The following is a 25,464-nucleotide window of genomic DNA, read 5'->3' on the forward strand; positions in this document are numbered from 1 at the left end:
AAATGTAATAGTGTATAACTTCTGTCATTGCATTAGATACAGTAATGGTTAGCTTTAATTACAAGCTTGACACAATCTAGAATCACTTGGGAAGAGAGTCTCAGTGAGGGTTAGCTTATGGAGCGTTGTCTTAACTAAGTTAATATCCTATGGGAAAACACAGCCCAATAGTTCTACAAGCAGAACTATTCTCTAATCAGGGGGTCATGAACTGTATATGAGTGAAGAAATCTAGCCAAGCCCGGGCAAATGAGCATGCCTGCATTCATCTGTCTCTGCTCTTGACTGTGAATGTGACTAGCTTCACGTTCCTGTTACTATGACTACTTCCCAGCTATGACAGACCATAAACTGGAATTTTCCCCCTTACCTTGCTTTTTGTCAGAGTATTTTCTCACAGCAACAGAAATGAATTAGGACAGATACCTCTGTGCGGGTCATTCTTTTGAAAACATATTGCCATAGCAGAGGCCCAGCCCAGAGGACGGGAAAGAAGCCCCAATGCCATGCAGAGGCAAAAGCACGTAGAGAAGCCGTGGGACACCAGACTGAGAATGTAGGCTGAGTGGGTTTCCCAGAACTACAAAACCACAGGGCAACTGAATCACTGCAAGGAGCAGAAGAACCGCTCCACCGAGATTTCCAACCCATAGAACAAAATAAAATAAAATGGCCAAGAGTTTGGACCCAGAGATTTGAGGACATTTGTTACAACACTGTCATAGGATGACAAACAAGAGGTCTGGGAGAAGCAAGATCCTCAGGGGTCCTGACTATAGTTGTAACATCATGATTTGAAGTTCCTGCCTTGACTTCCTCACAGCTATGGACTGTAACCTGGAACTGTAAGGGGAAATAAATCCTCTTTTCCCACTAAGTTTTTTTTCTTTTTTGGCAGGCTAATTTATTGCAGCAACAGAAATGAAATCAGGGCCTTTGGAAACTCTGTATTTACTTTTTGACACTGGCTCCCCTCTAAGCCGTTCTCCTTCAGTGAAGGGCACATTGCCCAAGAGCCTGTCAGGTACTGCAGGACCAGGAGGAGAAATTCTACAGAAGAGAGGTGAGGGTATCTATTCCAGAACACCAGCAAACAGGCCAAATGGCACAGAAACATTAGTGACCAGCAAAACAAAAAAGTATCCCAGGAAAACTGCATTTTAATATCACCTAATCTCAAACATTACTGTATAATTTATCAAGGACACCCCCACCACCACCACCACCACACACATGCCTTCTGCACTGAGCGTATCAGCTCGTCTTCAGGGCTGGACATATCATCTCTTTACAAACAAGGAAGCAGGCTCATTGGTCCACAGGCCCCCACCCCATTTGCTTTAACTTTTTGGAGTTAATTTTTCTTGTTGTGGCTAATAAATTACCATTGCCAAAATATCCCCAGCCCCATTTGCTTTCTGACTGTGAATGTAATGTGGCTGGCTGGCTTAAGCTCTTGCAGCTATGGCTTCTTTGCCATGATGAACTGAATACCCTTGGAGTATAAGTTAAACTAGATTCTCCTTCCTTTTTTTTTTCTTTTACTGAGACAGGGTTTCTCTGTAGCTTTGGAGCCTGTCCTGGAACTCGCGCTGTAGACTAGGCTGGCCTTGAACTCACAGAGGCCTATCTCTGCCTCCAGCGTGTTGGGATTAAAGGTGTGTGCCACCACTGCCCAGTGACTCTCCTTCCTTTAAGTTGCTTTGACCAGGTATTTTGAAATAGTTATGAAATGAGTAACAAACCCATTATGGCCTGGTATTTCTGCCCAGGCTCACGTTGTCTCTTTCTTGTGTAACACTGCCTGCAGCAGTCGGCTGAGGCAGAAGGGGCCTCCTTCCTTCCAAGACTGCTATACTGGATCTCCCAGTGACAAGGTATGTCAGCCTCTGGATCTAAACCATATGATCCCTCAGGGTCAGAGTTCAAGAGTGGTGGTCCTATCACAAGCTTCCTGCCTGGTGTCAACTGCAGTTAAGTTTCTCATCAGTGAATTGTTCACTTTACCACATTTTCAGACTCTCATTTGTGGGAATTGCCAGCTAGTTATGGGTTGCCGTCAGCTAAGTCAGGCACTGTGTCAGGAGCTGGAGCTACAGTTCAGAAAAGCTGTCTGTCTCTAAAGAGGTGCTCAGGAATAGATCAACTCGGAGATGTGGAGAGTAGATGGTGACTATCCCCCAGGAGTCTGTCCCAGTATAGGACAAGCACTCAGCATATTTTGTATTATGTAAAACCAGGGGTGTCGATCCATCAGTCACCTTGAGTGGGGATATACAGGCCTGAAGGGAAAGAAAATGTGATACTGAGCCTAGAGAATAGGGAGCTTACAGTCTGGCAAGTTTTCACTGAGAAGGGGATGTCTGGTGGCAGATTGGAAAGAGAACAAGGGAACTGAGGGGGATTCCTGACTACAGAGTTGTTTCAAGAAGTGTGACCAGCACATACAAAGGTTGTGCCCCAGACAGCTTGTGATATGGTTCAGTCGACAGAGTGCTTGTGTTGAGTGCACAAGGCCCTGAGCTCTGTCTCCACGCTGAATGAAGAAATTTAGCATCCACATTCTGTCCAATGAGAGGCTGAGGCCCTTCCTCCAGAACCACAGAGCTCACTCTGGTCTCTCTCTGGTTTGCTTAAGTCAGTTCTTGAGAGAATTATCTTTGCTTGTCTGCCTCAGACACCAGCTGGCCTCCCAGAATCTGTTGTTAGGATACATATCCACAACTTAAATATCAGCACATGGGCTGTTTGCTTCTCAAGAGTATCCTCTCTTTCCAGTAGTGAATGAATGGAGGGCAGGGAAGCTCGTGGGTAGAGACAGATTTAGAGGAGTCCATGAACATTCCTCACACATTCAGGCGCCTTAAAGGGAAAGTGGGAACTGGGCTCTGTGTTATACTTGCGAGCTCTGCCTGATGCTTGGTGAATAAATATCTGGAACTTAAAATTAAAAGTTTGGGGAAAGTATGTGTGAAATAAATACAAAGTGTGTGTATGTGCATACGTGTGTATACAGTGTGTAAGTGTGTATGCAGTGTGTAAGTAAGTGTGTATGCAGTGCATGTGGGAACCAGAGTCTTCCTTAATCACTGCCCACCTTATTTTGGGGGACAGGGTTTCTCACTGAGCCTACAGTTTGCCCATTTGTCAAGACTGGCTGGTCAGCAAGCCCCAGGGATCCTCTGTTTCATTTCCCAGTGAGGATGACAGAGACATGCCACTGCTGTACCAATGATCCATGTGGAGCTCCTCCGTCTTGTGTGGCAAGCGCTCTACTTACTGAATCAAATCTCCAGACCAGTTTTTTCTCTTTTTCTGAAATGTTTAGAGTTCTCAGAATAGATTTTGGAGAAGGTTGTGGATTAGTTGGCTCCAGCTCTGACATTAGGGAGCTCGGACATATTGCTCTCCCTTCCTGCACAGGGCGACAGTTTTCCCATCTGTACAAGGGGAATTGTGCACAGACAATTATGAGAGGCAATTTGAAATCTTTATGATCTGATGAACTGTCCCCTTCTAGCTAGGATAAATTCAGGCATATCTCTCTTGCCTCCCAGCAAATTGTTAGCTTCGGACCTGAGAACCTTTGATGGTTTTCCTTGAACTGTTGGCTCCTAACGCCTTACGTTTCCCTCTCCACTGTCTGAGGTCTGACCTTCTAATGATTGATGCACATTATCACCGGCTGTGGTTTGAATGGCTGCCTGCCATTTAGAATTGCCCAATGCCACAGACTCAGAGTTGGCTTGCATCATTAGCTTGGGCCTCATTAGTGTCTGCCTCCTTGGGTGCTTTGCATTCTTGGTGTCTCTCATTCAGAGTTTCAATTCCATCTGTCTGAGTGAACACGGCTGCCCCTTTTCTCACTGCTTGGTGGAGTCAGGCTCCCGACTGAGCCCAGAAGAGCCCTGCCATCCACAGAATGTGATTTCAACACACCCCGAGCTGACCCTTGCCTTGCTTTCTAAATAGAATTAGCTTATTTCCTTAGGAGCGTCAAGCACCTCAAGCTGGTTGGCCATGCACCTCTGGTTTGTGTGCCGGCCAGAGAGCTGAATGAGAAGGGCTATCAATTTAATTGCTGCAAAGACTGATGGCTAAATTATCAATTAAAATGTATAAACCGATATTAGAATCTGACCTCAGGAGCAGGGGCTTAGTGAGGTTGTTCACTGAAGAGTCCACAGGTTGCTCTCTTTTCCAAGACTGGCCCCGTTCTTTCCACACTCCTTCATGTTCTGCTCAGAGCCCCAGCAAGCCTGGTCCGGTGGGCAGCATCAGCCTAGTTCTCCTGCCTTATGGCCTGTGCAGGGCTTTACTATAGTACAGCTCTAGCTAGAGACTGCAAGGCAGAGCACGGAAAGGGTGGTAGGATCTCTCCCCAGTGCTCACCTGTTGGCATCAGGCTGTGCCCTGTTCTAAGTCACTCTGTACTGCATAAAATAGTGGTCATACTGGCTGCAACTTGTTGTCCTCAGAGACTCCGTTTTAAATTAGATTTTGACCTTAGTTGCTCTGAACACAGAATTCATTTGCGTTTCTCATATATGTTATGCAACTCGCCTGGAGGTTGTTTTGTATAGTTGTTTTTTGTAATTTTGTGCACTAAGGAAGCATTTGAATAGACACACAGAGGCAGGATGTTCCACAGTGGGCATAGAGCAACACAGTCTGTACACACTGCCCACAAGGCACACACTGACAAATGACTTATTCCTAAGAGTAGAAAGGGTTTTTTTTTTTAAAGATTTATTTATTATGTACACAGTGTTCAGCCTCCATGCCTGCAGGCCAGAAGAGGGCACCAGATCTCATTACAGATGGTTGTGAGCCACCATGTGGTTGCTGGGAATTGAACTCAGGACCTTTGGAAGAGCAGTCAGTGCTCTTAACCTCTGAGCCATCTCTCCAGCCCCCGAGTAGAAAGGGTTTTAACCTATAAATATATGTAAGAATATAAGCAAATTGGAACTATTTTATGGTTGCAATATGACCATATGAGCATATATGAGCCATGGGCATGTTTAAATCATATCAGGAAAACCAGGCCTATGAACTTCTCAGGTATACCAGATTGAGAACTGGGTACACCTTCCTACCAGGATCCCATAAAGTGGAGGACACCTGAGCTGTGGAGATAGTTCAGTCAGGAAGGTGCTTATTTAGCAAGCATGAGAGAGCCTCAGTTTGATCTCCCAAACCTACTTAAAAAGCTGGGCGTGGTGGCATGCACTTATAATCCCAGCACTGGAAGGCAGAGGCAGGAGGATTTCTGGGGCTCTTTGGTCAGTCTGTTCAGCCAAAAGACCAGTTCATTAAGAAACCCTGTCTCAAAAGTTAAGGTGAAGAACGACAGGCCATGCCTTCCAGAAGACCATGAAGGCTGCCAGCAGATCTTATCTGCTCTCTCTGGTCCCCAACCAGATCCAATCCGTCAGACTTGTCTCTAGTGTAACACAACACCAGCTACAGCCTCCCTTTCCACCCCTACCATGCCTCCTGTGGATTCCACAGACAACTACTTCCTGACCTATCTCCCCTGACTCCTAGACTCAACACTGTGTCCCAGCCCCCAACTCCAGCAGACGCCTGATGCTCAACCATAGACCATGCCTGCAAGAAGACCGGCGAGGCTGAGCTAAAACCTTTTGCAGTTCAGACGGTTTTGGATTTTAGAATATTTACATATATTTACATGTATTGCATATTTACATATCTTGAAAACAGGACTCAAGTCTAAACACAAAATTCATTTGTATTCCAGATACACATTATATAAGCAGCCGGGGGTAATGTACTATAATAGTTTTCCATAATTTTGTGTACATAACACACATTAACCATGCAGAAGTTTCCACTTGTGACGTTATGAAAGAACTCTAATAAGAGTTTTAAATTTGGAAGTATTTAGGGTTAGGATTTTCAGACTGGGATGTTCTACCTGTGATGGTATGTCCCCTCTCTGTCCTTTCAGTCCCACACATTCCTCTACAAATGGCTCCTTCATTAAAGTCCTTGTATTTAAATAAGTCAAGAAGGGGTGAATTCTGTCTCTCACCTCATACAATTTCTGATGTAATTCCCAGTTTCAGAAATGGTGCCCAGGGCATAGTGATTCCTTAATAAATATTTATGGAATAAATAAACTAAACTTTTCACATACACTATTTCATGTGGTGCTCACAAAAGTCACAAGCTGTATGAGTGCCCTTTAAGGTGAGGAGTTGGGGACTCAGAGTTCTGACCTCTCCAGTTCTGACCTCTGGGTGAAACCAGCACTGGACTAACCCACATCAGCTCTGTCCCTGCTCCGCCCCTGCAGAAAGCTTGCTTGAGTTTGGATCTGATTTGTCCCTAAAGGTCACATGCTCATAATCTGGTCCCCAGCCCTTCATGGTGTTGGGAGGTGGTGGAACCCTCAGCAGGTGGGGCCTAGTAGAAGGAAGTTAGGTCATTGGCCTGTGCCATGGAAGGACATTGGGATTTGGTTCCTTCTTACCCTTGTTCTCTTTGTTGCACAAGCACTATGAGGTGGTGATGTCTTCTGTGTCACATATCCACCAAGACTTACTGGATGCTACCATCTCCAAAACAATAGGGCCAAGCAACCACAGACCAAAACATCTGAACCTTCCAGCCAAAATAAACCTTGCCTTCTCTTAAGTGGATTAAACTTAGGTATATCTCATCAGAGTGACCGAGCGCTGACTAACCCGGATCTCAGGTTCCTGCTGCCTCCTGTCTAGAGATCTGGAGTCCACCTGTGCTGGGGTGGGGGGAGAGGGAACAGACGCTGGGAGGAAGACGGAGGGAACTGTAGGAAGTTAGAGACACCTGGGGCTGCGTCTGGTATTGCATCAGAGGCCTGGTTCAGATTCAAGTGCTGCCAAGCTCTAGAAGTCTGATGAGGAAAGCGATGCCATGCCTCCAAGCGAACCTCTGCTGCTGCGACTTGGTTTCTCCCTCTGTAAAATGGGCTAATAATTGCCAGCATTTAATTTAAGGATTATCCTGGTCTAGACACGGCTGAGGGATTAGCACATACCACCTTGTCTATTCCTCACTGAACTCTGGGAGTAGTTGTTAGAATTAAGTGTTCCAGAGAAGGTGTTACCCACAGTCACACAATGCCCTCACCCAGGCTGAAGAAGGGTACCTACCGCCAAACCTCACTGTCCCCTCGTTTCTTTGGTCTATCTTATAGGGCTGTGGGGACAGAGAAGCTTCCATTTGGCACAGGGATTTATGTAAGTGGTAATGACCTTTCCCCTAGATCCTGTCTATAAGTCAGACTCTTGGATTCTTTCGAACAGTTGCTGAACTGTCCTCTTACGTACTGCTCACAGTGGGGGGAACTTAACACCTCTTTAAACAATTCCATGCAACACTCCCCCTCTTATTAAAGAAGGCAATCAGGGCAGAGAAGCCACACACAGGCTCTGGAGTCAGACTGGCTGAACTCCACCTCTCACTGGCTGGACACCTGGATTCCATTACACAACCCATTGGTTTTTCAACCTTCTTATCTATAAAACTGTGATTTAATAGCACACACCTTATGGGGTTGTTGAAAGGATAAAATGAGTTAATATATGGTAAGTGCTTGGAACAGCGCCTAGCACATAGGAAACGCTATAAAAGTGTTTGTTAAATAAATAAAAATTCATGAATTTTGCATGTACTGTTCAAACTGGCTTCAACTAAAAGGGATTGTTCTTGGCTCAAGTCTGAGGAAGAGTGTAGACTCAGTCTTGAGTAACATCACCGGGTCACTGTCTCTCTTGGCTGTGGTTTCCTTTGCTTTGGCTTTGGTTTTGGCAGGTCATTCACCCAGAGAGACAGAGAGCCACCAGCAGCTCCAGGCATCCACCCTACCAGCTCAGCATCTCTGGACGTCCACCCCAGCAGCTCAGTAGCCCCCTGCAAACGCATGTCCCTGCTAACCAAGAGCTCTAGAAAAAGTCTTGTGAGAAAATCCTGTTGTCTCACCTTGAGTCCAAGCTCACAGCCCAATAGACCAGGGCTGGTCATATGTTGTCAGCTGCACACACTGCCCAGACAATGAGGTAGAGAGGGGTCATTGTGATGGAAAATTATCTAGGTACTGTTTCACAGAACAGAAGAGACAGGTGATGGAGAAGATTAGCAGTGGTTTGCTGCCACCATCTTGATCTCTTGGAATACAAGAACCTTAAGTTCCTTGTGGAAACAGAAGCAACAGAATACAGAGCAACAGAAACGTGTTACCGAGACTAGTGCACATGACCATGGAGAAGTCCCATAATATGACATCTATGAGCTGAAGAACCAGTGATGGGGTTCAATGAGTGTGGAGTTCTGAGAAGCAGGGGAGCCAATGGTGTCATTCTCAGGCCGAGGCCCAAGACTGAGAGACCATTGAGGCAAATCCTAGAGTGTGAAACTGTCACAACTGAGAGTTTTGATGACAGAGGACAGGAGTGCAGAAGACAGTCTCAGCTTGGCCTTTTGTGCTCTTAGCTTGGGCTCTGTGTGGATAGGATGGTGCCTGTCCAGATTAGTGAGATCCCATCTTCTTTACTCAATCGATCAGCAAGATTCCTGTTGACACCTAGAGATGATGCTTAGTACTATCTGGGTATAGGCCCTGCTGACATATATAACAACCATGGCCCCTGGGCAAGATGCCTATTGGCATCGCCAATAGGACATCTAAATGCCTCTGAAAGGAAATACCACAAGTCAAGAGTGCAGCTAGGGCTTGTCATGGTCCTACATGCATAAGGAAGATTCCATTGCTTTCTACCTGTAGGTCACAGTGTAAATCAAACTGTAGCTTCCTGGTAAATGAGTACTTATTAGACAAGGCTTGTATCAAGCTTGCTAGACTGACACTCCACCACTGCCTCTGACAGTGTGTCTCCACTACAAGGTCCAAGAAACCTCTGGGCAAAGAAGAAGCAAGGACATGACTTCAGGGACAGGAATATGGTAAACTAGGAGGCAGGACAGCGGTTCCATGGCTATTCCCATTGACAGAGTGAACATAATGGGGTCGTCAGTAGAACAGGGAAGAGTCTCTTTACCTACCCACACAGAGCCACTCTATAATCACCATTCCTACCCTGCAAGTAGTTTATTACCATGATCACCTAAAAACAACAGCCACCCACATACACTCTCTTCTTTCCTTTTCACCTCTTGCAGCCGACCTTACTCTGGGATCATTTTTCTTTGTGAATTTCCCTCAGTGAGGATCTGCCCTTCGGTTTTTATTCATTCAGCGTTCATGTAAGCTGTTCCCCTCAAGTTGGAATGAAAGGCTGGCACCTCATTTTCTTCACTACTCTGAAGGCATCCTCACCACGGCTCTTTCAAAGCTATCACTCTGTTATTACAATAAAAAAAAAATTACTTCCCTAATTCTGTCTACTCTCAAGAATTTTTTTTTTAAATCTTTCTAAAGTTGCACGGACATGTTGGTTTAGAATTCTTTTTCCTAATCCTGCCTCAACTGTATTGAGCTTCTGGCTTGGCACTGTGCTGGAGGTATCATCCCTTGCACTCCTGCCTCTGCTTCATTCTTTTGTTCTTTTGCTTTCCTTCTGACCCTATGAGTAAACGAACGTTATAGCATATGATGAAATCTAGCCTACTTTTATGCACTCCTACTGTCCTTTGTTCTCTCTGTCTCCTTCAGGACAATTTATTTAATTCCATGAATGCTTCTTCAACTGTGTCTAATATGCTGTTAAACACAACACATCCAAACATTTTGGCAATTATAGTTTTCCATTTCTAGACGTTCTATTTTTTTAGAGCTGTTTACTTAAACTCTTTAATATAGTATGTTTTGGTCATATTGTTTTTTCCTCCCCCAACTCCTTCCAGATCCTCCCTCCCTAACCAACTTTGTATTTTTTTTTTCTTTTAAAAGATAAAACCAATCCAAAACAAATTTTAAAAGCACACATAAAGGGACACAGTAATAACAATTAAAACCAAACCAATCAAACAAACAAAGACATAGAGTCCATTTTGTGTTGGCCAACTATTCCTTAGTATGCAGCCTGACCAGTGGTGTGGTTGCACTTAGTGTCACTCCACTGAAGAAAACAGATTTTTTCCTCTCCCAGAAACTATCAATTGTAATATCTTTTTTTTTTTTACTAGGTGTAGGACTTTGTGTCCACTTCCCCTTCTCTGTTTTAAGGCTGGCTACTTAAAATAGAATCCATACCCTGACTTTTGGTTTAATTTTTATTTATTTATTGATTGATTGCATTTTCGAGACAGGGTTTCTCTGTAGCTTTGGAACCTGTCCTGGAACTAGCTCTTGTAGATCAGGCTGGCCTCGAACTCACAGAGATCCGCCTGCCCTTGCCTCCCAAGTGCTGGGATTAAAGATGTGTGTCACCATCGCCTAGCTCATACCCTGACTTTAATGAGGCCAAGAACCTGAAGTTAGATAGGCCATGGATCCTAGGGGAAAATCTACTATAATCATTCTGCTAAATGAATAGCAATAAAATGACTCTTAATGACATAGTGCTATATCCATAAACCAGTGCACTGCTGTACCCTCATCAGAGAATCTTCTTTTTGCTGTAGAGGTAATTAACACAGAAAATCACATGTAGAAGGGACAACATGCGGAGAATGAGGGCCTTTGGCACAGTCAGCCCTAAGTGGGGTGTATGATATCCCTTCCCTCAAGGAGTGGAGATCTGTATTAAAGAGGAGGCTGAAAGACTGTAAGAGCCAGAGGTGGCAGACACCTTCAAGGAAACAGCCCTTGCTATAGCCAAGAGGGCTGATGCGGATATTCACCCACAGGCGCTGTGACAGCACGTAGAAGAAGATCTGAACAAATTCAAGCTAGAATGCTTAGTTTTTATAGTTTCCTGTTTTCTGCCAATATTTTCCAACTTGATTTTCTTTTCCTCTCGACAATTACCACTTTCTTTTTTTTACTAATCTGTGTCTGGCAACTGCAATGGCTAGTCTCTCTGAAGTCTAGCTTCTGTGGTCCACTACTCCTGTTTCTGCTATTTCCTGACACTAATGCTACTTAATTTTGACCATGTGCTAGCTATTGTATAAAGAATTCTCCAAAGCATAGCATGAAAGTGTGGTGGTTTTTTGTTTGTTTGTTTGTTTGAAGATAGGGTTTCTATGGCTGTCCTGGAACTAGTCCTTGTAGACCAGGCTGACCAGGAACTCACAAATATCTGCCTGCCTCTACCTCCTGAGTTGTGGGATAAAAGGCGTGTGCCATCACCACCTGGCCGAAAGTATGTTCTTTTATAAAGAACTTATATTTCTGGCGTGCTTGACATGAACTGGCATCAAGTTTAATGGCCAAGCTTCCTAGGCCTCAATTCAATCTGTGAGGGCTCAGGTACTCTGGTTTCCTGTTCACCTTGAAGGTGGAGTCTGTTGGGATCTCAGTTCATTACTCTCCAAGACAGTGGGGCTGAGGGTTGACTTCTTTTTCCCTTTCCCTCCTTAGCCTATCAAAGCCAGTTTCTAATCTAGACACCAGCACATAGTCAGCCTAAAGACACGGTGGCTTTTGTCCTTGTGGTCATTGCTTTTTCCATCACTATGACAGAGCACCCGACTGAAGCCACTTAAGAGAGGCAAAGCAGATTTTGGATCACAGTTTCAGAGAGGTTTCAGGCCATCACTGTGGGGAAGGTATGACCTAGTGGCTTGTGGGAGCACAGGGAAGCAATCTTCACACTGTAGCTGGTCAGGAAATGGAAAGAGCTGAGTAGAGCTGGGTAGAACTAGATATAACTTAAGGCCCACCGTGGTGACCTGTTTCCTCCAGCTTGGCCCCACATCACAAAGATTCTGCTAAACAAATGACATTCAAATGATAATTCTTATTTATCTTTCTGGGCCTCCCTTGTTTCATTATAATCTCTCCCTGGTAATCCCCATTGTCACGCCAACTCTCTGAAGGCTTCTAACATTACAATTGTTGGAAACTAGTTTTTAGTGGTGGCCTACTGGAAACAGGAAGTCACACAATACCTTCCCTGCACTAAGGAAACACGCAATAAATGATTGCATTAGCCAATCGTTTCGCTTCCCTCAACCATGCTCCATTGCTTGTCTGTATTTACCTGCAAGGCTGTTTTTAACTTGCAGAATTCTCATACCCTTTCCCCAGCCCAAGAATAACACCTGTACTATTGTTACATATGTGTACAAGATGCTACACATATGCTACCTTTCCCCCAGATGGTTGTTTTCCCTTTTTTTTTTCCAGACCTGAGTGTCATAACTTACTCATTTAGACCCCCACACATTGGCCTGTGCATCTCTTTCCCAGTGCCTAGCTACATTGGGTTGCATTTATGTGATTCTTATATCTCTGGTGGAGACGTATTTGTCATTTCTGACTTCTGAAGAATCCCCTCACTTCCTGTCCAGATGAGCACACATCCTACACAGCTTTCTGGAGAATCTGATACGCAGGGTTTCACTCTGAATGCTCTGTCTGCTGTGACCCTGAGATGGAGTATGTTCTGTGGATAGGCTGCTCTCCTACATACCACTTTGTGGAAACTGGCAGCCTCTGGCTGCGGTGTTGCTCTCTCCACACGTGTGTTAGAAACAGAGTACAATAGGAACCAAACACAGGCAGAACGGGGTCACAGCTCCACAACCAGAACCCATGCCTTCACCCCAAGCCTTCCTCCTGAGCATCACCGTTCCTTCTCATGCGCTTGTGCCGTTAATCATTTCTGCTACAGGGGCACCTGGGACTCTGTGGAAATCATTTGGTGCAGGGATGTATACGAGGCACCTGAAAGTGGCCACAGACAGCAGGCGGGGCGGGGAGAGGGGTGTGTGAAGGTGTCTCTGTGAGGTTTCTTATAAACACTTTCCAGATGGCTTCTGTGGCTCAGGTTTGCTTACCTCACGATTTTGGTGCCATTTCTCACAACTTGCATGTCCACCATGCAGCCTCCGGTAACATAAGCAGCCAGGTTCAGCTCAGAGAACTCTGCCTGGAGGAGAAAGCAAAACAAACAAACAAACAAACAAAAACGAGACATCAAACACTACCAGGGTAGGATGCTTATGTTTACTGTACATTTCTATTATTACGCAGTGCACATTCAGGTTCATCTCAAACTTAGCAGCGGAATTTTTATCTCTCTTTGAAAGAGGAAGCCGAGAGGCAGGTGACGTGCTCAGGACCACATGATGAGCACATCAGTTAGAAGCCATGAGTTTCTGATTCAAAGGCCCACTGTCATAACCACAACTCGCTTCTGCCTCCCTGGAAGCAGCCACTCTCGGTCTGACTAGAAGATGCCACTGTTAACAGGCTGATTTCCCTAGAGCAGTCAGTTTTGTGCTATGCTCTTTGTCAGCCCCACGCTGCTGATTCCATGGCTCAGGTAACAGGACTCCTTGAAATTATCTGCCCAATATCCCTCTCTTAGCAACGGCCTCCTCCCTCATCCCACACATGTAGCTACAGTGGAAGCAATATGGCTGTGTCATTTTGATCACCTTTGACGGGTGGGCATCTAATACAATGTGAGGGCATGACAGACTCCTATCTGAGATGTTAAAACTACTGAGCAAGATATGGTGCTTTGAAAAAAATGGGCCCCAAAGGGAGTGGCACTTTTAGGAGGTGTGGTCTTGTTGGAGGAAGCGTGTCACTGTAGAGGCGGGCTTTGAGGTCTCATGTTCAAGCCATGCCCAGTGAGACAGACCACTTCCTGTTTGCCTGAACATCAAGATGTCGGAATTTCAGCTCCATTTCCAGCACCAAGTCTGCCTTCATGCCATTACGTTGCACCGTGATGATAATGAACTAAATTCCGAAAATGTAAGCCACCCTGAATTAAATGTTTTTCCTTTGTAAGAGCAGCCATGTTCATAGTGTCTCTTCACAGCAATAGAAACCCTAGCTAAGACACAAGACATGAAGTTTGTTTCTAGGGGGTTGTATCTCTTTGTTGTCTGTTTTGTTTCTTGGCATAGGGTTGTATAAAAATGAATACAGGCTGACCTCAAACTCACTTCACGGCAGAAAACGACTCTGAACTTCTGATCCTCCTATGTCCACCTCCTAAGGGCTGAAATTACAGATATGCACCACAATGACTTTGTTTAGTGCTGTGGATGGAACCGGGGGCTTTGTGCACGCTAGGCTAGCACTCTGCCAACTGAGCTACATCCCCGGCCCATGGGTAGTTTATATCTTTAATGTACAAGCCTGGGTGCTACTTGGGATCATATTTATTACTAGCTGTGTTAGGGAAGCGTGGGAAACCAGAATGTAAGAAACTGAAGAACAGGAGGAAGAGTGGGGGGAGGAGGATGAGACAAGGAAGAAGAAAAGATATATCACAATCACCAGGAGAGGGTGAGGGGGACAGAAGCAGGAGATGGAGAACTCTCTTGATAGTCCTGTCTGGTGTGTACTTTTGTGCTTCCACATCTGTTTAAGGCATTAGTGAAATTGCATTGCGTTTAACCAGAGTTCTGTGGAATAATGCGTATCTTTGGCTACACTGTATGCTCCCTGGAGATAGAGACATGCTGCTATGACTAGCTCTATCATATGTCTAGAATGCTGTAATGACGATTTCCCTACTGGGTGTTTTAAATGGCAGGAACTTACTCTACAGATTTGGGCTAAAAGTTCAAAATCAAGGTGCTGGTTCAACTGGTTTCTTTTGAAGGCTTGTTAAGGGTGGGTCTACTCTAGGCTTCCTCTCTTGAAGAGCACCATTTCCCCTGAATCTCTTCTCAGTGTTTGTCCCTATATCTAAATCTCCCCTTTTATAAGAACATCAACCATATAGCTTCTCACTCTAATGACCTTATTTTTGATTGATGGCCTCTATAAAGGACCGCTATCAAAATAAGGGCAAACCCAGAGCGACGGAATCCCAGAGAGCAAAAGATGAAGCCAAAAAAGGTGAACTCTAAGAATCAAACCTGGAACAACGGCAAAAACAAGAACAAACGAACGACTAAATAATCAAAGCAGCACCACATCTGAAAAGCACAAAAAACAGATAAAAACAGTCAAAATCAGGAAAAAGCAAAGCCAAAAACAGAACAAACACAACCCAAAAACGCAAACATACACGCAAAAAAAACACTGAAACAGGCAAAAAAAAAAAAAAAACACAATCAGAGGGAAAAAAAAAATGGTTGACCCTCAGAAAAAAGCAAAGACCAAGAGATAGCAACAAACACTAAGAAGAAAGAAACCCGAAACCATCCACAACAAAAGAGGAAGCCGACAGAACACCCACACATAACAAGCAGGCAAAACAAACCACTGGAACCACAACAGTAAAATGGAACTATCAGCCAAAAAAACAAGAGCAAGGTGAAAACATTTAAAACACCCAGCAAGGAAATCCACATTACAGCAGTCTAAAAAAAAGATACACCCAGTCAAAGCAGAACACCAAAAACCCAAAGGAGCATACAATGTAGCCAAAGATAAGCATCAGTCCAAACAAATCTCCACAAAAACAAGGCAAATACACAAAGACCGGAAACAGATGAAGAAACACAAAAATACAAAACACACAGAACAATCAAAAGAATTAAAAAAAGCAGACTGATGCCCCCCTCACCCACAACTACAAAAAAAGAAAGATCCCCTCTACGGCATAGGATCATCCCACCCACCCCACTCCTCATCAGACTCACAAGATCAGGAAAAACTGCCTTCCCACGCAGCCACAACAAAGCCAAAAAGAAAGAAGATCCCAACCAACACACAAGCCAAGACACTATGGCATCAATGGGCACATCTTATCAGCAGTTTGTTATTGAAGCTCACAGAATTCACAACTAGGTAAGACTTCTGGTGACCTCTCTCTCTCCTTCAATAGCCTGTAGAGCACCTCTGGCCTGGTGAAAGATATTTAGCAGGGAGGAAACTTCTATCTTGGTATCACCTTTATTTCTTTTGTTCTGTGACAAAACTGTGTACGGTCTTCAGCGATGGGTTCTTAACATCAAGCTCAATGGGGTGACCAAGAGTAATGGGAATTGTCTCTATTGTTTGTGGGGGTCTACTGGATACCCCCGATGAACAGGAGGTATCCCACACCTGGCACTGTTCTCTTGTGAGCCTATGAGTTTTGGTGATAGTGTCATCATTTAAAAGTAATAATACCAAAGTGTCTTGTTCACAGGAACAGCCAAAAGCCTTTCTTTGGATGTAAGGAACCAACCTAACTGTTCTCATATTCATTGCTCAATATGTGCAAGGTTTTGGTCTAAGCATTTCACACACATAAATCTATGTAACCCTGGTCCAGGTAAGGAAGTGAAGGAAGACAGAGATTAGCTATATGCAGGTATCACACAATGGGCAGCAAAGTCCAAGATTTAACCCTAGGCAGTGTTCTCTAGGGATTGTGCAATAGACAATTTACACTCTATTGCCTCTCCCTGAAGTTGCACGAGGCCACATTAATGCTCAGAGATTGTAGGGGTTATAGTGTTTTGAATAAGAATGTCCCTCACAGGCACAGATATTTGAACTCTTGGTCCTGGTTGGTAGCACTGTTTGGGGGAGGATGAGGAGGCATAGACTTGCTGAAGGTAGTGTGTCACTGAGGGTGGGCTTTGAGAGTTTACAGCTTCACATCACGTCCAGTTTTCTCTCTCTGCTTCATGCTTTCAGCTGAGGATGTGAGCTTTCAGTGTCTTGCTCTGTCTGCCATCCCTGCCTACTGCCACGCCTTCTCTTCATCATAGGGAACTCCTACTCTGGAGCAATAAGCCAAAATAAACTGGTTCTATATGTCACTTTTGGTTGTGGTGTTTTAGCACAGCAAAAGTAAGTTTTAGTGAGGTTTTAGTGAGGGAAAATATCACTTTGTAAGAATCTAAACGTATCACCCTGAAGCTATTTATGAGAAACTATGACAAAGGGCCTGACTCTCTCTCCAGATGATATTAAGGAAAATCAAGAACACTTATGTTTCTTGCTCTAATTAATAACCTCATTACGTTGTGGCAAGGTGAAAAGAAAAGATCATTGCTAATGAGCCCACGTTGGTAAACTGCAGTAATAACCTAGCTATTATGTCTGATGCCTTCCAAATTCAGCTCCAGATTGCTCAAAAATACTTAATTGGCAACATCAAGGAGAGTTAAAAAAAGCTAGTGCATGTGTGTGGCAGGGAAAGAAGTTAAAAGGAAGTTGCAAAGCAAGAGAGCTGGTTATTAGATAGGTGAAGAAAAGCAATGAACCAAGAGAGGTACAGATCCAGGAGTTGTCTTGCTGCCCAAAGGGAAAAAGAAATTCCTGGATATAAAAACTATTCAGGCTTTGATAGAAAAGTTAAAAGTAAGGTTCATCCTTTCACGTGCTCCCAATGGGTCATAGATTCAGTGGATACTGAGGTGGGCCAACTCATAGCCCCGGTTCCAGGCCTGGGGGGTAGCTGGGTTAGTCAGCTCGCTAACTCTCCCTCATCATCACCACCTGGACGAGCTCTCCAGAACTGCCTGGGCTAGCTCATCCAGTGCATCTATACAAGGAGCAGGGCCAGTTCTCATGCTCTTAGGATCCCAGATCCAGGCCATCTTCACTCACATTACTAGGGCTAGCTCTACTGTTTTGGCCTGGCAAGGTGCAGGATCCTCTCTCCTGATTGCTACAGGGAGCATAAGAGGGGGATGGGCAGAGTTAGTTCTTCTGTTCCCATGGCCTATGGCTGGCTCACCTGCCACCCCAGCAACAGGGTCAGCTCTAGTGTACTGCCCAGAGTACAGAGGCCTGATCTCCTGTGTGTCTCCATAACACAGGACAACAACAGGATATTCATGAGGAGCCCTAGTGAAAGCCCAGTAACATTGGTGTAGCAGGCACTAGAGACCTCAAGTCAGACCAATGACTCATGTCAATGAATGCTTGCAAGTAAACATGAATGGACTAAAGGGTAGCTGTGTATCTCAATGGGCCATACTTCAGCTTCCATGACAAGATTCTTCTTGTTGTTGTTTTTATTTTGTTTCTTTCTTTTGTTTGGACATTGGGTTTTGTTTTAAATTTTGTTTTAATTTGGTGGGAGGTTTCAAGGGCAGAAGGCAGATTCGAGGAGAAGGATAAGTGGGATTGGAATGCATGATGTGAAATTCACAAAGAATCAATAACAGTTGGAAGGAAGAAGAAAGGAAGGAAGGAAAGGAAGGAAGGAAAGGAAGGAAGAAGAAAGGAAGGAAGGAAGGAAGGAAGGAAGAAAGGAAGAAAGGAAGAAAGAAAGAAAGGAAAGAAAAGTTAGACATTGGTCTTGTACAGATTTTCATGTCTAGACTTATTTCCCAGTCATGTATTATAAACAATTAGAGAAGGTGAATGCCTACATCACAAGGCAACAAGATTCTGTTATAGCACACACATAGAGAGTTTAGGAAGCAAATAAAAAGGGAACCCCTCTGTATTTAACTTTCTAAAGCATCAACAGCAATGAGAATGCACACAGAGGAACCCAAGCACCTCTCCATCAAAATGGCTCTCTGGTGCTGTTGTAGGATCTAAGACAGTGGTCACCTTAGAAAAATATAATTGTTTTCATAGCGACTGCAGTGGACCAGATGCTATTTCCCAGATAATATACCAAGTCCTAATCCCTGGTACATTAGGGAGCACTTTTAGGAAATAGATTTTTTTCCCCAAATGTAATTAATGTGACTATTTGAAGAAATCATCTTGGATTTAGGTGAACCTGAATTCTAGTGACAAACACTGAGACAATCAAATAGAAGGTAGAAGTCACATGAAGAACAAGATGAACACCAGAATGATGAAGCCACGGGCAAAAATGGCCAGGAGAGCCTAGTAGGTGGAGGGTATCAAGGAAGATTGTCCCCAAAGCTGAGGGCGTGGGAGGGCCTGCTGAAATCTGAAGAAGGCTATCTAACATCTAGATCTACAAACTATGTTCTTTTAAGTCTTATAAGTTTGTGTTACTTTTCCATGGCAACCCTAGGAGACAAATAAAATAACTGAGAAATGAATATGATTTCAGCACAGCAGGCAAAGCCAGAGGAGACCTCCAGAGGTCAATGTGGTCAGTAGACTGCTCTATCATCTCCACGAGAACTCATGCATAGAAACATGCACAGTCTCTTTCTCCCTTTCTCTCTGTAATAGAGCAATTACCCATTTTGCAAATTTTAAGAGCAACTTAAAATTTCTGAACTAATTAACATTTTAATTTCATTTTTTCCTTCAGTTGTCTTTTATGTGATAAAAAAATGCTACACTTGAGGCCTTGTGGTACAGATTCATGTATACTCAAGCCACATGTGTATATAAGCTACCCAATGTATTAGCCAATGGGTTTCATTAAGTCCCCTCTAAATATCAGCTTTAACACTTGTGAAATGGAGATAATATAAATAATATCTACCTCTAAGATTTTGTGATGGTTCAAATTTCTGAGACAATTAGCATGTGGCTGAGACACGGGGCTTCTGTGAAGAGTTGCAGTTAGAATTATCTCCAAGTATTTCGTTGTCTTAGTAATTTGAATCGAAGGCATCCAGAATGGTAGAACTGCTGGGTGTGCTGATGCATATCCTTAATCTCAGCACACAGGAGGTAGAGGCAGACAGAACCTTGGGTATGAGGTCAGCCTGGTCTACAGAGCAATTTCTAGGACAGCCAGGGCAACACTGAGAAACCTTTTCTCAAAAACCAAAACCAAATGGTAGAACTAGAAAAGCAGTAATATCTTCAAGCATTTGTGCGACAGGAGATGTAAAATACAGAGAATGTGTCATGGTTCGCCTTCACTGTCAACTTGACTGAATTTTGAATCCCCAAGAAGACAAACTTCTGGATGAGTCTTTGGGGTTATTTCTAGAGAGATGTGACAGAGGATGGAAGACCTACCCTGAATGGGGTGGAACCATCCCATTGGTTAGAGTCCTGGACTAAGCTGATTGGAGAAAATGAGTTTCAGGGCTGGCTTTCTCTTTTCTGCCTCCTGATCCGTCCAGACATGAGCAAAGAGCCTTGTGCTTCTGCTCTTACTGCCAAGAGCTCCTCCTTTCACCATGCCTTCCCACCATGATGAACTATGCCTTCGTGTCATAAACAAAAAATAAAACTCTTCACTTTCATTACTTGCTTTTAGTCAGGTATTTGGCTAAGCAACGGGGAAAGCAACTAATAACAGACTTTGGCTCATGACTATAATAAACTAATCAAGACTCTATTTATAGTCCCATCTTAGCCAAGGAGAACAGACAAAAGACATTTCTGTTTTCAGTCATCCTACAGTAGGTATTTCAGGACTGGGGTTCCTGCAGAAGGGATGCTATTATCCCTATAATCACCCAAGATCACTGCTTGGAGAGAGTTTCCTGGCTATAAAGCAGCAAAGGAGGACTCACACTGAGTTCAGCCATCACATCAAGACTGAAGCTCAGGAGAACCACTGTGGATAGAATTTTCAGGCAGTATATAGGAAAATATGGAGCTACATAGAAAAAGAACTCCATAAGGAGGGATCTGGAGGTCTGTGGCCAAGCGCTGGTCTGACCCTGCATAAAAGAAAATACACAAGGCTGGGGGATTAGGAAATGGGACAACACATCAAATATCAGTAGGCTCAACAGCCTGCAGAACCCACACAAGCCTAGGCACTGTTTGTATGCTTGATGGTTACAGTATAAAGACCTTGTGATACCAATCCGATTCTCAAGACTTAGTCGTAGGGCTGAGTCACTCCTGGACTAGCCTGCTTTGGTGCTAGGATAATGAACACTATGTCTCTAGTTTACATCTCTTTCATGATTAGAAGCACTGGAAACTTTTCTTGATGAAAATTAAAACTTCAGATACACAATTTGGCGAAGTATCCAATACAATCTTGGCCACATTTGTATTTCAGTTTGTAACTATTATTAATTTGTCATAGATATGTTAAAATATTCTAGTGTGAAAATTTTGAAAATCAACAAATTATAAAAATATATTCTATATAAACATATCATTGATGTATTTATCTGTATTTACGTTCTTTCATTCTGTGTTGCATCTTTTAACCTTCTGATTTTTTAAATGTAAAACATATATACACATATATATGCATAGTGTAATTTAATGATTTTTTTATAGTTAGCTTTTTCATTATTGTTAGTGCAAACTTTTGTATATCTGAAGAGTATAAACACATCCTGCAACATTTCTTACTAGAAGCTCTAGTTTTATATGTCATATTTAATCCTGTGAGCCACATAGAATTAACTTTTGTTATGATACAAAGGCTCAAGTTCTGACTTTTCCATTTGGTTAAGCAACATTTTGCCACCATTTGCTGAAATGCTCATTTTTTTTGTTTTATTCTCTTAATAGAATCACATTTGTACCATTGTCAAACACTAAATTATTTCATTTGTGGCACTCTTTCTTTTTGTGGCTGCATGGTGTATGAAATTCAGACCACTAAGTGCTGTACCATTGAACTATATCTTGATCTTCTTTTAGTTTTGAGACAAGGTCTTACCAAGTAGCCCAGCCGGGGTCTTGAGTTCACTAGGTAGACCAAGGACTGGCCTTATATTTGTGGTCCTCTGACCTCAGCCTCTCAAGTATCTGGGGTCACAAGCTTATGCCAGTAGTCCCTAAATTCTCTGTTCTAATTTGTGATGTATGCTATCTCAAAGTCTGTTTCAAGTTGTCTCTGTTACTGTCACTTTGGAGGGAGTCTTGACAGTGACTAATTGTATAAGAAGAAAGCCACCCAAACAGAAAAAAATACCAAGACAATATAGGGTGACCACTCTGTCTCTTTAATCTATAGACTTCTTACATGCCCACTCTGTACTACACCAGGCCACCAGTTGACCTCAAACGTTCTGTCTTGAGAACATTGGTCAGACGGTTCCCCAGTGATATGGCTGATGACTGGACATGCTTGGCTTTGTATCTGCCTATTGATGCAGCTAACTCTCTCAAAGATCTGCATCTTTCAAAGGTTCAGTGGACATCAAGAACTCCTCTTCAGCATAAGCCATGTGAAATCAATCCTTAGCAATGGAATGTGGTCTCTAAATGTTAGGGGAGGTGAACAGGTGAGGAAGCAAGCTCATCCTTTACTGAGTCATCACCTCGACTGAGGATAAGTATGTGTGTATCATCCACTACTGCCATGCTCACACATCCTGGAAGAAATTCTTGGCTTTATACATGAAGTTTCAAGCTTCACCCCAGTTCCAAACATTATCATTTTAGCTTCCTTTCTGCCTTACTGCAAATGTAAGCCAATGTTCTTGTGAATAATGAAGTTATGTTTTGTCTATTTCTTGCTACTTAGGGCACATAAAAAATCTGATTCCTTTATTTTCTTAAGGTTTATTTTAAAGAGTCTCTCTGGGTGTATTTGTTCACTTGCGTGGTGGAGCCTGAAGAAGCCAAATAAAAGGATGTTGGGTCTCTGAAACTGGAGTGAGAGGAAGTTTTAAGTCACCCAATGTGTGTGCAGGCCTCTGAAAAGAACAGCAAACACTCATACTTGCTTGGCCATCTCGCTAGTCCCTCCTAATATATTACTTTGGAAATGAATATCACTTTCAGTTAAGTCTGATTGTTGGAACTCTATCTTAGGAAGGAAAGCAACTGTGTGATATAGTCCTAAGAACCGGAGACATCATTAAGAAAGGTAGGTGCTAATTCTTTGATCTATAGATGGGCTGTATAAAGCATAAACATGTTTATGAGTATTTTGTTATTCTTTAAAAAGTGGCCAGGAGATGTTTCCATCATTGATGCCAATGACACCAGAGCTTTGCTGCTTGATTATAATCCTTATTAAACATCTGCATGAAGACAGGGAGAGACACGGGAGATAGATCAGCCTTGAACTTTGAATGAGAGCTCTAAGACGGAAATTTGACACTGACCTTAGGCTAGGGTCTCACTCTTACCTAGCTTTAATTTGCTTTATCTTAAATCTGTAACACTGTAATTGGTGAAGTCAATTATCTCCACAGGCTCTTTCATTTTTATATAGTCTCTTTCTCAACCAGAATTTTTCAGTTACTACCACAAAAACAAAATCTGTTATGATAGCAGCCCTGATGAGAAAGGCACAGCAAGCGAGAACAAGCTTTGTGAAGAATTGTTCACTGCTTTATGGTCATTTTTGGCACACTGTAGATATTAAAATACACTTCTTTAATAAACTATTAGTTTTATAATTTGAATATGAGTTGGGGCTATGTTTGATTTTGATGATCAACTTGAAGGGATTTGGATGGGAGACACACCTCTGGGTATGTTTCTGAGGACATATATGGAGAAGATTAAACAATGGGATAAACCATATTTCAGGGTGGGTACTTTCCAATGGGCAGTCCATGAACTAAGAGACCTGATGAGAAACCTGTATTCCCCTTCTTCTTCCTCTCCCTGAGCAAGTACATCTGTCGCTGCTGATCCCATCCTCGGTGGTCATCAGATCCCAGGTTCTTCATCCTTTCAACTCAGACTCAATATCAGCATTTCTTCAGTGGGCTTTCAGACCTTTGGTGCTGTACTGGTGTTGCTGAGGCAACAAGTTTTACATGTTGATCAGCTATCAGGTTCTCAGCCTCTCCAGTATGCAGAAAGCCACTGTTGGGCTCCTAGGCCCTGGTGTGTAAGCCAATCTAATAAGTGCCCTCCTACAATAGGTACACCTATTGGTTCTGCTCCTTTAGAGAACCCTGCCTACTTACAATGAGTCCTACATCTGCTAAATAACTAGCCTTTGGGGACTATATTGCCAGAGGTTCTAGATAACAGAGATCAGGAAAGTATTTCTGGGCAGATAGTAGGGGGGAAAGCTCAAGATAAGGGTCAATGAAGAAAAGCATAGGTGAGGACGTGGGGTAATGAGATAATGGAATGGTGAAATGTCGTTTGTTGCAGGGACACTGGCTTCGTTGGTAAGCACAGCGGAAGGCAGCTTAGAATGCTGGAATGGAGTTCAGTTCATGAAGCTTTAGAATTCCTGGGAAAGGAGTGGGCATGCCCTTCTACATCATATTCATCTGCTGCAGCTGGACAAATTACTGTGAGTTTAGGGACTTGAGACAACACAAACTCATCTCATTGCTTTGTAATTCAGAATCTAGATTATCTTGGCTGGTCTTTCTGTTCTGTGTTGCACAAGGCCAAAGACAAGGTGCTGGCCAGCTGGGCTCTGACTGAGAGATTCGGGGAAGAAGCTGTTTCTGAGATATTGAAAGAATTCAGTTCTCAGTCACCACAGGACTGAAGTGCCATTTCATTGATCTGTGTGCTACTTCAGATGGTGTTCCTGTCATCCTGTATCCTCTTCCTTCTTCCCTTTTCTTTTTGAGATAAGGTATCAAACAGCCCACACTGCCCTCAGATTTGAGACAGAGCCAGGAATTACACTGATCTTCTTGTCCTTCAGTTTCTACCTCCCAAAATGCTAAAGTTGTGGGCATGTACCACCACACACAGTTCATAGTGTTGAGGATTGAACCCAGGGACTTTTGCATGACAGTCAAACATTCTGCCAACTGAGTCACATCCGCAACCCTGCACTCCCCAGCTTGGAATAAAAAACAGACCTTTTCTGATTTCTAATTCTGATACATCTTCTATCTTTCACCAGAGGAAGTTCTCTGTTTCTGAGGGCTTATGTGGTCCTGCGGTTAGACTGGCTTAACCTGGACTCTCCAAGACACTCCATAGCTTCAGGCTCATAACTGTAACCATGCAATCACATCTGTGTTAGGAAGTCGACAAACAATGGGTCTAAGCAGGAAAAGATTCTGAGAGAGTAGTGGTTTGATCCTGAGCCCTTGTAATATCCAAGCTCTGGTACAGATAATACATATGGCTGGAATCAGATCTACCAAGAAATTCTCTGCTGTATTCTAGGAGAGAAGGAACATGTCCTGTTCCAAGGAAGCACAAAGAGATATGTATGCACGCAAGAACACATGTGTATGCACGTGCACACACACAGGAATAGAAATCGAATGAACTCAATTTCCTGTAAGGCCTCTGGCCATATTCTCATGAACACTGATACCTGACAAGGATGTCAAGCCAAGAAGATAATATGTCTGAAAGCAAGGGTTTTTTCATGTCTCCTTACTGATAATTGCATTTGCGATGATAATCATGGTGATGACAGGATGGAAGGGGGGGTGATTGCAGCTGTGATTATTATAATATGTTGAAGGATGTATCAGGCCAACAGATCAATGGGAAAGAATGAAATTGAGGCTTGGAACTGGATGACTGGCTGGAATGTACAAAAGAAACCAAGAATGTGTGGGAACTCGAAGGTAGCCGTTATCAGCCTTGACCATGAAGCCTGACTGAAGGAGGATTTCGACACAAAAAGAAGTTGTCCAGAGTGCCTGAGAAAGGCAAGATGCTGGCAGACAGACTGGTCTGGAATCTAAGGTTAGCTGATAAGATTCTGGAAATTCCTG

The 25,464-nt window shown here is 43.4% G+C and overlaps 1 protein-coding gene across 3 annotated transcripts in view; it reads right to left on the reverse strand.

Moving 5' to 3' along the window:
- Syn3 (synapsin III) overlaps positions 1-25,464 on the reverse strand; it is a 391,824-nt gene that overhangs the window by 288,456 nt on the left and 77,904 nt on the right. For all 3 annotated transcript variants that reach the window (XR_003377952.1, XM_026784484.1, XM_026784485.1), the window contains exon 4: positions 12,913-13,004. Coding sequence is in view for 2 of the 3 variants with exons in the window: in XM_026784484.1 (XP_026640285.1) it covers positions 12,913-13,004 (92 nt within the window). In the remaining variant the exon portion in view is untranslated. The remainder of the gene's footprint in view (positions 1-12,912; positions 13,005-25,464) is intronic.

Source organism: Microtus ochrogaster, chromosome 24, assembly GCF_000317375.1.
Source record: "Microtus ochrogaster isolate Prairie Vole_2 chromosome 24, MicOch1.0, whole genome shotgun sequence".
NCBI classification, from domain to species: Eukaryota; Metazoa; Chordata; class Mammalia; order Rodentia; family Cricetidae; genus Microtus; species Microtus ochrogaster.